This window comes from Leuresthes tenuis, unplaced genomic scaffold (genome assembly GCF_036924035.1).
Source record: "Leuresthes tenuis unplaced genomic scaffold, fLeuTen1.0.hap1 SCAF_22, whole genome shotgun sequence".
Lineage (NCBI taxonomy): Eukaryota > Metazoa > Chordata > Actinopteri > Atheriniformes > Atherinopsidae > Leuresthes > Leuresthes tenuis.
In genome coordinates, this window is record NW_027325376.1 from 25,506,179 (window position 1) to 25,522,711 (window position 16,533).

Sequence of the window (16,533 nt, forward strand, 5' to 3'; positions counted from 1 at the left end):
GTCAGCGCTTTTATTTTTTGGATCTAAACCACTAAATCATTTTAATAGGTCTACACCTAGTATCGCAGGTAAAGCTGCACAATAGTTGAAGTAACTTGTTGATTTTTAATGTAGATCCTCTTATTTCACCATTCTGTGTACATAATTAATATGAATTATTTTAAAATGAAAATATATGGTTCTTCAGACATTAACTAACTCATACACTATAATGGCCCTGACTATTGTTTCTATAGCCACTCGATGAAACTGTTGTTGTATTTTCACATTATTTTACTCTAAACACTCATCTTTTACAATATGTTCAACTATTCCTAAATATGATATTTGCCTCATGTCATAGCTGAAGCAGGATTTTGTGCATATGTTGACATTGATGGTAGTAGAAGGGTAGCTGGCTATTTTGTTGCCAGTTTTTAGAATCAGCACATTAGCATTTGTTTATGGATAAAACTACAAGGAGCACAGTTATTGACAGTAAAAGTAATTAGTCTTAGTCCAGAGGGGTGATGGGACATGCTGTTTGTCCAGGAGCTCGACCAGCCCATGATGCCTGCTTTGAAGACGTCAATGCGGCAGGGAACGCATTTGGCAACTGTGGAAAAGATCAACACGGGAACTACAAGAAATGTGACAAAAGGTAAGAAAAGTTGATGACACTGATATATCACAATATCCAGTAAAAAAGTACAAGTTAGTTTATGTACTCTTGGTTGGGATTGTTGTTGGGTTTTATTATAAAAAGCACAGTTTTTGTGTGTTTTTTGTCAAACAAAATTATATATTTGACAGTTTTCCTGTAACACCAAATGTTTCACTGAAGTGTCCCCTAAATGGGGCCTGGACCTATAATATAAGGTGGGGCTTGATCGGAATAAATATAACCTATGTATGGTTCTGCACTGAGAGCAAAGACTGGGGAGAGCAAACACTGTGACCTCATTGGAAATGGTTGTAAAAACTGTCCACAAATCATTGAGTTCTTTTGTTTGTTTGTTTGCAATGAATAGACCAATGATAAATACCAGATGCCCTCTAAAGAAAGTTAGTAAAAATGTTAATTTATTGAAAATTTCTTCCATAACTTCTTACTGACAACATATAGAATAAGATTTTTTTGTCTGAAATAAATTATTATAATTGGAGCAGTAGCAGCCAGCTCATAAGAACTTTTAATCACTTGTACTCTGTACAAGTGAAGCTCTTAAAACAGTCGATCCCATGATTCCCATCTGGCAACAAGTAGAAGCTCTTAGCAAGAGCCTCCATGACCACATGTGCTACGCACTAGAGCCCTGCGCGGGACTGTTTTCTTCATCCAGCTCCCGCTGAATTTCTGACCATTACCGCCCGCACCCGCAACCTGTGTGTTACACTCCCTCCCGCAGCCGCAAAACTTTGAGAATTTATGCCCACACAATAATAGAAATGCATTGATTTTGTGTCTTCTCCCGTCCCGCAGGAGGAAACACGTCATTTTATAGGCTATTAATAAAGAGATTCATGGACAATTGAGAAACTTCTCCAAATGTCAGACTTGCCTTGCTTTGTCTTTGTGCTGTAAAGACCTTCTTTGAGCTTCCTTTCCACATCATTTATTGACATCCTGTCGCTAGGCTACATCCCGATCCCGCAGTGTTTTTTTTTAGCTGCCCTTGTAGGTACCAGATGTGCTCGGGTTACCAGATCTGCTCGGGGCCCTGCGCCTATTGGCTGGACGTTGGCACGATGACGTAAGGGAATGTGATTGGGAATGTGATTGGTCCGGACAACTTACTGAAGAGGTAAAAAAAAACAACCTTTTGAAGTCGTTTTTGCGGCTCTTCATAGGAAACATGGACGGCTTTTACAAAGAAATCCAGCATTATCTTTCGAAAGGGACTTCACCCGAGCACATCTGATTCTTATTCATAAAATGTAAATAGTGGGGTAAACGTAAACCCAAACAGGCGCAGGGCCCGAGCAGATCTGGTAACCCGAGCACATCTGGTACCTACACCCTCAGCAAAGTTCATACCGTCTGCTCCCGTGAGATTTAAGTTATCCCGCGGGACCCGGCGGGACCCAATCCCAATGCAGCCCTCTACTACACACCACATACAGTGATTTTTGCAGGGGATGTAGATAAAAAAGAAAAGAAAAAAGGAAAAAAAAGATTCCCCCCAACCTCCACATTAATCTCTTCATGAACTCTAGCCCAAAAAGTATTTATTCACCCACATTTGTTTACTACTAGCTTAGTTTAATTTAGAACCATATTTACTTATCACCAGATTTTGATAGCTTATTAGGATTTAAATTTCTGTTCTTATCTTGTTTTCAGTCTCTGTCCCAAAGTAGGTTTCCCATTGTGGTATGTTTTAAGTTAATTAAAGGCTTGGATTTCTTTGAATGTTTGATCTGTCCAAACCCTCCCACAGTATTTAGTAAGTCTTAAAAAAGCAGCATACATATATTATGTGATCTTATTTGAGTGTGAAAACAGCCAGTTATGAATTAACCAGCAAAACTGGTGAAGGGGTCAGTCAAACATGTACTCTTGTTGCTTGACTAGTAAGATCAATGCTGATGTGCTTGTCCTATTGGCCTGAAATTGTGAGAGCACACAGAACATCTTGGTACCTCCTGTAAGCAGAAAATTTAATTTTGTATTTGTATTTTGAGCATGTGCCGCTGACAAGCTTTCACTCTAATGAGCGAGGTGCCATCTTGTAATCTGTATCTCATTCATCACATTAAAGTAAAAAAACATTTTCTACATATTAGTTACAAGGTTCTCAAGTATACTTCTGTTGAACTGCAAAGTACAATATTTTGTTGTTCATCCTGACACACAGTCCTTCTGTATGCTTTTAACTCAAACCTCTGAGAAATATTCACCAAGAGCCAGCTAAATTAAGGGAATGTGCAGCAATGTAAATGAGATCATGGATTACAGTGGTAAATGAGCTTGTGGATTTCCTTGTATGAGCCATCTATGCCCAAATCCATTACAGATTCCCATGAGAGGAGTGTTTCTGACCACAGTGTTACTGCATATTATGGATATGTAAATCAGCCTGGTGTTAACCCATCCATATGCAGCCACTATGTCCTCAAAAGGTTACACATAGATTTTCTCAAAAATTTTCTCAGAGGTTGGCCATGCCCATGGCTAAACATGGATGGATGGTAAATGATTTAAAAAATTCAAGTGTGGGATTGGAAGGGAGGGACTTCACTGTGGACATTATCATTACCATGGTTTTTCTTCTCCGTTTACGTTCTTGAACCACAGATTGTTGGAGGCAGTCTGGGCTGAATACTGAAAAAGATACAAAAGATAACTTTACAGTATACATGTTTCATATGTTTTTGAATGACATAATATCTATGTTAAACATAGATATTGACTACTATTGTAGTCAACACCTAAACCGAGAGCAAGTGGAGACCAAGACTACAGTGTGTCCAGACTAAGACAAGACCAAGACTTTGGTTGAGGCTGAGAACAAATCAGGACCAGCGCCAAACCAGTGAAATGTTGATTGTAGAAACATAGGCGCTCATCGAACTTATGTGAGAGATCCACATTCGAATAAATCGCCTGCAAAAAGAAAAATTATTTTCATTTGTAGCCACAATAACCATGAGAGAAATAAAAGGATACCTTCGATCAAACTCATTTTGACAGGTGACCTCTGACCTCTTATCGATCAATCAAATTAATATGACAGGTGACCTTTGTTTGACATCCGTTTGCTGACATCTGGGGATATGACTTTTGACCTCTTATCGATCGATCAAGCTATTTTGACGTGTGACCTTTGTTTGACATAGATTAGCCATCTGTTGAAGAGGTCTTTGACATCTAAGGAAGGGGGAGTTTAGGGCTAGGTTTAAGAATGATTACAGCTAAAGTCAGGAGGTTGTGAGAAATATATCAGTTGAATGTTTAAATAAGAGAAAGGGTTAGGGTTAATAGAAAAGTTATAGAAGCGGTCAGCATTTTAACAGCTTCAAAGACCGGTCCCTGTAAGGTAAAGATGGGAAAATAATTAGATGTGTGGGGTGGGGTATTGTTCGACCCCAGGCTTGAGGGCCAATGGGTGGACAGGGGAGGGGTTTCGAGTAAAGGATAAAAACCCTGAGACAGTCAGTGTGTAGAGAACAACTTTGGGGTGAAAGATAGCTGATTCAAGATGCCAAGGACAAGAAGCAGAGTGAGTGTAGAGGAGAAATCTACGCAGGCACCGGAGAGGACGTGTGCTCTGCGGTCTCTCATTTGTGAGACTCCGGTAACGATATTTGAAGATCAGCCCATGATACCAAATGCTCCCAAGAAAAGGATGGTGTTTCTGTGCAGAACACAGCAACCGCCGCCCGTGTCTCTACGGGAAGAATGGTCACTGGAGCCTTATGGACTGCGGGGAAGATGGGGCTATGTGTTCATGTATGAAACAGGTGACCTCTGTCTGTATCAGCTTGACGAGGGTGGTGAGAAGCCGGGACCTCTGACCACTGTGGGTATGCTAACTTCCAACGACTGGGGAGTGTTGAAACTAGCGATACCACGTCATATAGAAGGAGGCAAGGGCTCGGCTGAGGAGGTGTTAACAGTGAAAGAAGAACCCGAAGAAATCCCAGCAACGTCTGCAGCCAAACGGCCGAGACTGGAGAGTCTGAGACTGAAGAATCCTCTGGATGATGTTGAGCTGGCCAAAACAAGGATGGTTTTCACTGCTGTGTGGCAATCGAAAACAGGCGTCACAGGCCGATGGTTCTTCCGTGCAAGCCACCGGAAAACTAATGAGAATGAAGAGGGGGATCTTTTTGTTCTTGAGTGCTATAACTCTGACTGTGGTGTGTTTAGGACGCTGTTAGCAATACCTCATGCAGCCTGGGTGGAGAAGATGAATGATATAGCGGATCGAGTTTCCACGCTGTTCCGCAGTTGCCAGAACTGGGGTGAGATTCTAGCAGTCAAGAAAACCCTGGCTGTGTAGACCTCCCTCCGCTGAGAACCCTCCTCCTCAACCTCAATAACCACACCCCCTTCAGGTTTATAAGGACACACTCCAGCACAGGTCATACACCGATCAACACGAGGAACAGGATGAGAACTAGCGTCCAGAAGACATTGTGCGAGGAGATCACTGACCGCGATCTGGAGAATGCTTCTCCGTCGCTATTGATGCATACAGGGACCCCTTCTGCAACATCCACATCACCGCAGTTTGGATCACCAGACAGCGACAGATACTACCTGGAACCGTATCACCCTCCTTCACCAGCGACTTCGTCTGAGTCTTTCTTCTCCTCCAACTCCTCCTCTTCTCTCGAGATCGAGTTCTCAAATTCGGCGCCTGATGACCGCTGCTTAACGCTCTAACCGATAGGATCCACCGTGGCCGTAACAACGGAGGAAGCTAAATCTAACGAAATGGAGGACTCTCAGCTTCCACCAGGCCTTCTTTCCATCAGCCGGATGTGTTTAGACTAATATTGTATTCATGTGTTGTTGTTATAACATTTAACTTTTCATAAATCCTATATTACTAGCATTCCTGCTTTTTGTGATCATTTGTATGTGTATGTATAATAATACATTAGAGAAAAAATAAAAGGTTGAAATATACTTGCGTTTTGTGTTTTCTGTCATTACAAGCCAGAGTTTGTATAAGGTAAGATGGCTGAAACGAGGTTAATGAAAAAGGTATTCTACGATCCTATCCACCCTGGTAGTTTTGGGGAAGTAGAGAGGTTGCGTAAAGCTGTACAGGACGAAACGGGTAAGAAAGTCGCGTGCGAAAAAGTGCAAGACTTCTTATCAGAGCAAGATGCATATACTCTACATAAACCTGCAAGAATACATTTTCCGAGAAACAGAGTTTTTGTCACCAGCCCCTTAAAACAATTCCAAGCAGATCTCTGCGACATGCAGGCCTTGGCTGAGTACAATGACGGGTATAATTATCTATTAACCGTCATTGACGTGTTTTCAAAAAAGGCTTACGTTCGCACTATGAAGAGAAAAACAGCCGCAGAGGTGGTAAAGGCTTTTGAATCCGTTTTTAGAGAAAGCGAGACCCCTAAAAAACTTCAAACTGATGCGGGGAAAGAATTTTTTAACAAAAAATTTAAGGCATTATTAGAGAACCACAGTGTTGTGCATTTTGCTACGCCGAGCGAGGTAAAGGCGTCTGTGATTGAGAGGTTTAACCGCACGTTAAAAACCAGGATGTGGAGATATTTTACTGCTAATAACACACGTCGATACCTCGACGTCCTGCAGGATCTCGTGGAAAGTTACAACCACAGTTACCACACGAGCATCAAAATGAAGCCTGTAGAGGTGACTCTAGAAAACACCTTTAAAGTTTTTCAGAACCTGTACGGCTCTGCACGCGATCGATGCTGCAAGGACTCAAGGATAAAGTTTAAAAAAGGAGATCTTGTAAGAATATCTAAACTGCGAGGCGTGTTTGACAAGAAATATGAACAAAGTTTTACAGATGAAGTGTTTACAATGACCGAGCAGCTTGCATGATCTCCCCCTGTGTACAAACTCAAAGATTTTGATGGAGAAGCTATTGAAGGTTCATTTTTCGCGGAGGAGATTCAAAAAGTTAAACTGAATAAAGACAAGATGTATCAAGTGGAGAAGATATTAAAACGACGCAACATCAGGGGTGTAAAACAGGTTTTTGTCCGTTGGAAAAACTGGCCTGAGAAATTCAACAGCTGGGTCAGAGCCAGTGACCTTCACGAGGTATAAAGGGGGCCATCGCTACTCCTAGCCCGCTACATTACACCATGAACCGAACGGTAGATGATGAGGGGTTATATCACCCTGCCCTCCAACGCTAGTCTCAACGTTTTTAAGAATAATACCAGTTCCAGTTTCCGCATGAATTTAGCCCAGCATATCGATTTGGAAGGTTCGTGGCAGGTTGCCTTGACGGAGATTTCTTATCCGTACACATGGCATAATGCCCCTAGGGACCAGGCTTTTTTTGAATGGAGGAAAGCGGGGCTGGAAAAGTTCTACCGCCAGAATATAGGATGCGGACATTTCAAGGATTTGAATCAGCTCAAAGCCGAGATTGAGGGTCACCTTAGAAAAATAGGTTCTGATATTTATTTAGTCGTGAACACGGTGGAAAATAGACTCGTGTATCAGGCAGGTGCCAAGTACCACCTGCGTTTTTATCCACCACTGAGCTACATAGTAGGTGTGGAGCCTGGCAAATGGATCGTATTTGATAAAAGGAGTGCCCCTTACCCGATGGATTTAAAAGCAGGTTTCTACCAGCTTTACTGTTACAGCGATGTGGTTGCTCCTCAGATAGTCGGCGATGCTTATGCCCCGCTCTTACGAACAGTTAGAGTAGAGGGTAAGTTTGGCGATATAATTACGCATACTTTTAACCCAGTCAACTATCTACCTGTAGCAAAGAGGCATATTGAAAACATCCACATAGAGATTAAAACGGATCAAAACACGTAAATTTTACTTATGTGAAAACCGTTGTGAGACTACACTTCCGACCCGTGATATCACAACGCGTAATGAAATGATGGTCATTCACTCTGATATCACAGAGAGAGTAAGAGGGAATATATATATATATATATAAAAACGGGTCAAGCAAACGTTCAGTCAGAGGTCACCTCAGTGTCTGTGTCTGTGTCAGGAGGAGGATAACAAAACAAAGCAACATGGTTCAGATAAACATGAGGGATGATCCTCACCGCTTCGTAAACTATTACCAGAACCAGGTCGGAGGTACCCTGCCTGGTTTTTATGGAGCACCTGTAATGTACGGTCGCGGAATAGGTTCTATATTTTCAAAATTATTTCGCTTCGTAGCCCCCCTTGTTAAAAAAGGTTTTTGCTATAGCTAAGCCTCATCTGAAAACAGCAGCTACAAACATTGCCTCAGATGTCATAGGCAAAACCATGAGAAGGATCTCTGGTCCTGCAGAGACGGGAGGACAAGAAGGATCGGGTATTATGGTTCTGTCACGAAGACCAAGAAAGCGGCCGCCGGGTGAACGTGTGAGGGGGTCACAAATAGTGAGGCCGCTCAAAAGAAAGAAGTCAGTTGGAAGGATCAAGCCTAAAGGGAGGAAGTCTGCACGGAGCAGGGATATATTTCACTGAATCATAAATAGAGAGAGAAAGAGAGTGAAACATGGCTCTTTTGCATCACAAATCCCCTGAGTGCACCCTGGCAGAACTGGACTTATTTTCAGTCCCTATGACCCAGCTTTCTATCGGCACAAACTTGGCGAATGACGCACCTGTGGGTCTCATCAATTATCCTCTCAATACACTATTCAGTCAATGCGATGTTACTCTGGGTGATAGATTAATTTCACAGTCTAGTGCCACCCACCCATATAGAGCTATGATCGAGACTCTGCTTAACTTTTCTGAAGACGCGTTAAAGAGTCAGTTCAGCGCTGGTCTTTATTATAAAGATACAGCCGGCGCCATAGACTCTATAGTAACCAATAATGGGCCGAACAGAGGGCTAAACCAGAGGGCTCTCTGTACAGCTAATTCCAGAAAAGTACACCTATTGGGCCCCCTCCATGGGGATATTTTTTTCTGCGAAAGGCTCCTGCTGAACTCTGTGGATATGAGAGTTAAACTAACCAGAGCCAGTGAGGCTTTCTATCTCATGGGAACCAGAGACTCGACTTACCGATTAATGATATTAGGAGCCTCTCTTTTTATCAAAAAAGTTTCCGTCTCCCCCGCTTTTCGTTTAGGCCACACATCGGCCTTAATGAGAGGAAACGCTCTCTACGCTCTCTGAATGTAAAAACATACTCCATCCCTGAAAATTCGAGGATATGCAATCAGGAGAATCTCTTTTTGGGAGCGATGCCTAAATATATTGTTTTAGGTATGGTGCACCACGAGGCATTCACGGGAAGAAGGGACTTGTCACCCTTCAACTTTAAACATATGGATATGGAGTATCTAGCTCTTTGTCAGGATGGTAAACAAGTTCCCGCCAAGGCGTTCCAGCCTCAGTTCAACCAAGGCATTTCAGTCCGGGAATTTTACAATTTGTTCACAGCGACAGGTCGTCATTTAAAAGATCTCCCTCTGAGTATCACACATGAAGAATTTAACAACGGTTACTCGCTGTTTATCTTTAATCTCAATCCTGGTGAGGATAGCGACGCCTTGTCACCTGTTTCTAATGGGAATTTAAGACTGGAGGCGAGGTTTAGAGTTCCGCTACCTCACACCACAACCCTCATTGTCTATGCATGTTACGATTCCATTTTGGAGATCAACTCAAGAAGACAGGTGCTGGTGGACTATTAATAAAAGAGTAAGCATGAATAACCACCAACTGGAGAGCCTGTTGCACCATCTACTGGGAGACCTATTTTGTGGCGTGTGGGCTAGTGACCAACTCCCCTTGCTCACACAAACGTTTACAAAGCCGGCTTACTTCATTGTGAACACACATCCTTCTCACATGCCTGGGGAGCACTGGCTAGCTCTGACTCTGGAGGAGAACGGTCAAGCCACCTTTTTCGACTCTTACGGGCTACCGCCAGATTTTTCTCACTACCCCTCAGACATTGTGTCATTTCTGAAAGACCGATCCCTGAAGATAACGTACCATAATCGCCAACTTCAGAACACCTTGTCCACCGTGTGCGGTCAGCAGTGCGTTTATTACCTCTGCCACCGGGCGTGCGGAATGTCTCTGCAACAAGTATTATCCTCCTACAGTCACGATGTTCTTAAAAATGATGTGATGGTATCTAACTTTGTGAAAAAATATCAGAGATGCATCAAAAGCACAGTGCTACCTCATTTCATCACGGAGCCTGTTCTTTACAGATGTTCAAAGAGTGCTATAAACTGTGAATGCATGAAAGTGATGACTCTGTAGACTCTGAAAATTGGAATCAATAAAAAAATTTTATTGAGAACAAATGACGGTATCATTTTATTAATTTCTTACAGAAATTTATGATGAAAAGGTAACCCAGCGCGGAGGTTTTATCTTTTTATGCAGACTATGTTCATCTGCAGCCTCGTCTCGCTCACCATGTCCAGATCTTAAAAAATGTGGGGAGAGGGTTATCTTCGGTTTTACAGATGGTATTTTCTCCATTCCGCTCGGCTCTGTTTTGAGACAACGATATTGTTCACGGGCTTGCGGATTATTCACAGAGGATAAAGGTATGTTCAGTTCATTCAGGACATTGAGAAAACTTGTCCAGCCTGCTGGTTGCATGGTTTGGGCTTTTCTTTTAAAAGGGAGCAGAAGGTTTTTAAGTAAATCAACCAAATGTGATCCTCTCACAACCTGCCCCTGATAAACAAATTCTCCTCTGGTGGTCCAGCCATTTCTCTCAGATAATTTCCTCAAGATGTATTCACCATTTCTGCGATCGCGCTTTGGAAGGATTTTTAATACCTCACTCGCCGTTGCATCCAATTCTAGCTGATCGGGCTCGTGAACACGATCCGCCTCACGGGAATCTGATTCAGGTATTGGATCATTAAGACTGTTTCGCTGAAGAGTCACAGTCATCCGCGGCTCCTCCATCTGACCTTGCTTGATTAGGGTGAGGTATCTTTGCAGCAGGGCGTCGTATTTCTTAATTTTTTCATAAGAGGTCATTCCTGACTCCTCGAGTATCGCTCTCATTTTATTATCCAAATCATCCTCCGCCGTCTGTCTGATAGAAGTCTCTGACTGACTCAAGTGTTTGAACTGATGAGGTGAGATGAGAAACATCTTTTGTGCCGTCCTGAGCAACATCTTATCTTCTAACGATTCCGGCCACTAGATCCCCAATTACGGGTGCAAGAGCCATTAGGATGGGGACATTTGAGAGCCAGCAACGTTTTAAACCGGTTCTCTTATCAGCCAGCAGTCTGATAACTTTCTTTTGCTTTTTCAAACTCCGATACTGGGGAGGGGATAGCTTAATGTTACCCTTTAAAATATTCAGAGCAATCTCACACAAAGCTTTAAGAAAGTCGGGTGAACAATGGCCGAGAATGTCCTTACGTTTCTGTGTGGCGTGGTATAGAGCTCTGAGTAACGGAGCATTCCTTTTTATACGGGCTGACATGATAAATTACTATGCTTTCGGAACATAGACAACTGGCCACTGACTAGGAAGTAAACCCGTTCTCAGTCTGTATTGTTCTGGGCATGAGTGGGTCAGGTCGACGATTAAATACCCGTGCGGCTCTCTGGTGGCGTCCTCAAAGCTCTCCAGGAAAATAGCTTTCTCTGAGGGGAAGATTTGACAGGCTAGTATATTCACCTGCAATCTGTCTCTGGGATTCTTAAACAGCACCAGGTAGTTACTGTTCAGGCTGATGGTGCGACTGTATTTCCCTTGATGAAATACATTTTGAGTCAACATCATGACACTCATATTTCTGTGATGTCTGTACTGTGTGAAATTTTTTACCACTTCAGGATGGTCTGAAGCCTAAAAAATGACATCGTCCAGAATAACCAAGTGCTTACGATCAGGAGGGAACAGATTTTCATCTTCAAAAGAATGAGGCAATCCTTCCACAAATTTGATGTTTTTATTCAGCCGCTGCAGTTCAGCGTACAATGGTTGGAAAGAGGTATAAATCCAAACAATATTATCAGGTACATCATCCATCACATGGTTACACTTTTTTAAAACACTTTTAACAAAAAATTATTTCCCACATCCGCTGGGCCCCACAATCAGACATGAAAAAGGAGTCTTTAGTTAAAATTGCGGCATTTTTTATTTTTTTTCCCTCTTAACCACCTTAATACCTTAATAACCGAAAGGCAGAGTTGTACCGTCAGGAAAAAGGCGTCTCTTGTCATACACCACCCGGAACTTTTTCTGGAATGTCACATTTTTTAACAGAAACCCCTTTTTATCTCTTCTGATGGTACGCTGAGGGGTTTCGATCACCGTTTCTCTGGAGTCAGCCAAGTATCCCTCCACTAACTCTTTGACGCTGTTGGAAAAAAGGAATGTAACACCCCTCTTTTAACCCTCCCAGAACTTTGTCATGGTTTGAAGCTGCTGCAATTTCTTTACATCTTCTCCAATCAACTGCTCGTACATATCGTGTATAGAAGTGTTGATTTGTTTCACCAGAGTTAGTTCGTACAAGTAAGCTTCTGCCACAGCCCTGACTCTGGCATCATCTTCACAAATGTTACGTGCAGTTAGAAGATGTTGAATGGAAGCAATGAATCGTTGATTATAAAGTCTCCGCATCAGAGTGTAGTAATGGTCATGAAAAAAGTCATCCTCGAGGACATCCTTGCACTGATGTTGGCGTAAACTAGGGTGATCGACACTACACCCGTAGCATGATTCAATCATACATTTTTTGATGGTCTCGTTCAAGAGGTGTATCACTGCAGTTTTCACAACTTTGATAAAACCTGAGGGGACCCATCCATCAAATTCGTCCTCACCCTCTCCTCCGGCATCCTCGTCCTCCTCTCCTCCGCCATCCTGAGTGTCTGCAGGGGACCCCTGGCCTGGTGGAAGCTGAGAGTCCTCCATTTCGTTAGATTTAGCTTCCTCCGTTGTTACGGCCACGGTGGATCCTATCGGGTAGAGCGTTAAGCAGCGGTCATCAGGCGCCGAATTTGAGAACTCGATCTCGAGAGAAGAGGAGGAGTTGGAGGAGAAGAAAGACTCAGACGAAGTCGCTGGTGAAGGAGGGTGATACGGCTCCAGGTAGTATCTGTCGCTGTCTGGTGATCCAAACTGCGGTGATGTGGATGTTGAAGAAGGGGTCCCTGTATGCATCAATAGCGATGGAGAAGCATTCTCCAGATCGCTGTTAGTGATCTCCTCGCACAATGTCTTCTGGACGCTAGTTCTCATCCTGTTCCTCGTGTTGATCGGTGTATGACCTGTGCTGGAGTGTGTCCTTATAAACCTGAAGGGGGTGTGGTTATTGAGGTTGAGGAGGAGGGTTCTCAGCGGAGGGAGGTCTACACAGCCAGGGTTTTCTTGACTGCTAGAAACTCACCCCAGTTCTGGCAACTGCGGAACAGCGTGGAAACTCGATCCGCTAGATCATTCATCTTCTCCACCCAGGCTGCATGAGGTATTGCTAACAGCGTCCTAAACACACCACAGTCAGAGTTATAGCACTCAAGAACAAAAAGATCCCCCTCTTCATTCTCATTAGTTTTCCGGTGGCTTGCACGGAAGAACCATCGGCCTGTAACGCCTGTTTTCGATTGCCACACAGCAGTGAAAACCATCCTTGTTTTGGCCAGCTCAGCATCATCCAGAGGATTCTTCAGTCTCAGACTCTCCAGTCTCGGCCGTTTGGCTGCAGACGTTGCTGGGATTTCTTCGGGTTCTTCTTTCACTGTTAACACCTCCTCAGCCGAGCCCTTGCCTCCTTCTATATGACGCGGTATCGCTAGTTTCAACACTCCCCAGTCGTTGGAAGTTAGCATACCCACAGTGGTCAGAGGTCCCGGCTTCTCACCACCCTCGTCAAGCTGATACAGACAGAGGTCAGCTGTTTCATACATGAACACATAGCCCCATCTTCCCCGCAGTCCATAAGGCTCCAGTGACCATTCTTCCCGTAGAGACACGGGCGGCGGTTGCTGCGTTCTGCACAGAAACACCATCCTTTTCTTGGGAGCATTTGGTATCATGGGCTGATCTTCAAATATCATTACCGGAGTCTCACAAATGAGAGACCGCAGAGCACACGTCCTCTCCGGTGCCTGCGTAGATTTCTCCTCTACACTCACTCTGCTTCTTGTCCTTGGCATCTTGAATCAGCTATCTTTCACCCCAAAGTCATTCTCTACACACTGACTGTCTCAGGGTTTTTATCCTTTACTCGAAACCCCTCCCCTGTCCACCCATTGGCCCTCAAGCCTGGGGTCGAACAATACCCCACCCCACACATCTAATTATTTTCCCATCTTTACCTTACAGGGACCGGTCTTTGAAGCTGTTAAAATGCTGACCGCTTCTACAACTTTTCTATTAACCCTAACCCTTTCTCTTATTTAAACATTCAACTAATATATTTCTCACAACCTCCTGACTTTAGCTGTAATCATTCTTAACCCTAGCCCTAAACTCCCCCTTCCTTAGATGTCAAAGACCTCATCAACAGATGGCTAATCTATGTCAAACAAAGGTCACACGTCAAAATAGCTTGATCGATCGATATGAGGTCAGAGGTCACCTGTCAAAATGAGTTTGATCGAAGGTATCCTTTTATTTCTCTACCATGCGCCGAACAGAATGTCAATTTATGCATAAGTGCACCATGACTAATATCTGTGAGTTTTGGGTCTGAGAATCTACTGTTTTCTGTGGATGAACAAACTACTAAGGAGCTGAAATTACCTCAGCCAACTTTATTCTGGATAACCCTGAAAATACACGAGCCATAGGATTTGACAGGATAAAAAGTTCTATTGGCCTACATATGAGTAGTCTACCAGAAATTAATTCAGCACTCTTTAATTTAGTCCATTAACAGCCTGGGAACCAGTCTATTTGATAAGTGTATTTGTCACAGAAGGAGAGGTGCATTACTCAGTCCTCAGTCTGTTTTCACATCTGCTTTCCCACACCAAGCCTGGTAGTTCTGCAGTGTTTGTGTTGGACATGATGTTAATTGACTTTTTATACACTGGTTACACATGCTTTATGCAACCTGTCTCATTTTTTGTTTTCCCCATCGTGGTTTCTTTTCATCTTGTTATTGTCTTGGTATTATCTATTTATTTAGTCATTTATTTGCAGTGGAGGTGTGTAAAATATGTAGTAGTCAGTGTGCTGCCTGCATTAAACAGTGGTCAGAGACTCAGCTGCCCTGAAAAGTGACGAGCGAGAGGAGCAAATTTTCACCTTTTATAACAATTCTAAACGCATAAACTTAGAACAGTTTGAGCTAAAGCTATACTGTGGACTTTACACCGAACCATTTTGGTATAAGATGGTTGTTTTCTTTGTTTGAATAGAGTAATAGAGACAAATCATAGTTTCTTCCTAATGCAACAAGCAGCTGTTTGGGCAAACAAAAGCAAAGGATCAGCACTAGTATCTGTAGTTAACAGATAGTTTGATTTATGCAGTTGATTAAAACAAGGAGATGAGATTTGTGCAAAGGTTGCTGGAAGTCTGTAGTCCTCACCTACACACGTGGACAAAATTGTTGGTACCCCTCAGTTAAAGAAGGAAAAACCCACAATTCTCACTGAAAGCACTTGAAACCTACAAAAGTAACAATAAATAAAAATTAATTGAAAATTAAATAATCAAAATCAGCCATTACTTTTGAAATGTTGATTAACATAATTATTTAAAAAAACAAACTAATGAAATAGGGCTGGACAAAAATGATGGTACCTCTATAAAAGATTGAAAACTATTTGACCAGATTGACATGATTAACTCAGGTGTGTCCTTTAATTGACATCACAGGTGTTTCCAAACTCATAATCAGTCAGTCTGCCTATTTAAAGGTAGACAAGTAGTCACTCTGCTGTTTGGTGAAAAGGTGTGTACCACACTGAACATGGACAACAGAAAGCGGAGGAGAGAATTGTCCCAGGACATCCGAAAAAAAATGATAGACAAACATCTTAAAGGTGCAGGCTATAAGACCATCTCTAAACAGCTTGAAGTTCCTGTGACAACAGTGGTTCATATTATTCAGAAGTTCAAGACCCACGGGACAGTAGCCAACCTCCCTGGACGTGGCCGCAAGAGGAAAATTGATGACAGATTGAAGAGACAGATCGTTGGAATTGTATCCAAAGAGCCCAGGACAACCTCCAAAGAAATTAAAGGTGAACTCCAAGGCCAAGGTACATCCGTGTCAGATCGCCCCATTTGTCGTTGTTTGAGCCAAAGTGGACTTCATGGGAGACGACCAAGGAGGACACCACTGCTGAAAAAAAATCCTAAAAAAGCGAGACTGGAATTTGCAAAAATGCATGTTGACAAGCCACAAAGCTTCTGGGAGAATGTCCTTTGGACAGATGAGACCAAACTGGAGCTTTTTGGTAAGGCACATCCACTCTATGTTCATAGACTCAAAAACCAAGCATATGAAGAAAAGAACACTGTCCCTACGGTGAAACATGGAGGAGGCTCAGCAATGTTTTGGGGCTGCTTTGCTGCATCTGGCACAGGGTGTCTTGAATGTGTGCAAGGTAAAATGAAATCTGACGACTATCAAGGCATTCTGGAGAGAAATGTGCTGCCTAGTGTCAGAAAGCTTGGTCTCAGTCGCAGGTCATGGGTCTTCCAACAGGACAACGATCCAAAACACACAGCCAAAAACACCCAAGAATGGCTGAGAGAAAAGCGTTGGACTATTCTAAAGTGGCCTTCCATGAGCCCAGATCTGAATCCCATTGAACATCTGTGGAAGGAGCTGAAACATGCCATTTGGAGAAGACACCCATCAAACCTGAGACACCTGGAGCAGTTTGCTCATGAGGAGTGGGCCAAAATACCTGCTGACAGCTGCAGAACGCTCATTGACAA

General features: G+C 43.0%; 1 protein-coding gene across 1 annotated transcript in view; it reads left to right on the forward strand.

The window, feature by feature from the left end:
- adam19a (ADAM metallopeptidase domain 19a) overlaps positions 1-16,533 on the forward strand; it is a 223,620-nt gene that overhangs the window by 182,785 nt on the left and 24,302 nt on the right. Inside the window, exon 15 of the mRNA XM_072376152.1 lies at positions 532-640. Coding sequence (XP_072232253.1) covers positions 532-640 — 109 coding nt within the window. The remainder of the gene's footprint in view (positions 1-531; positions 641-16,533) is intronic.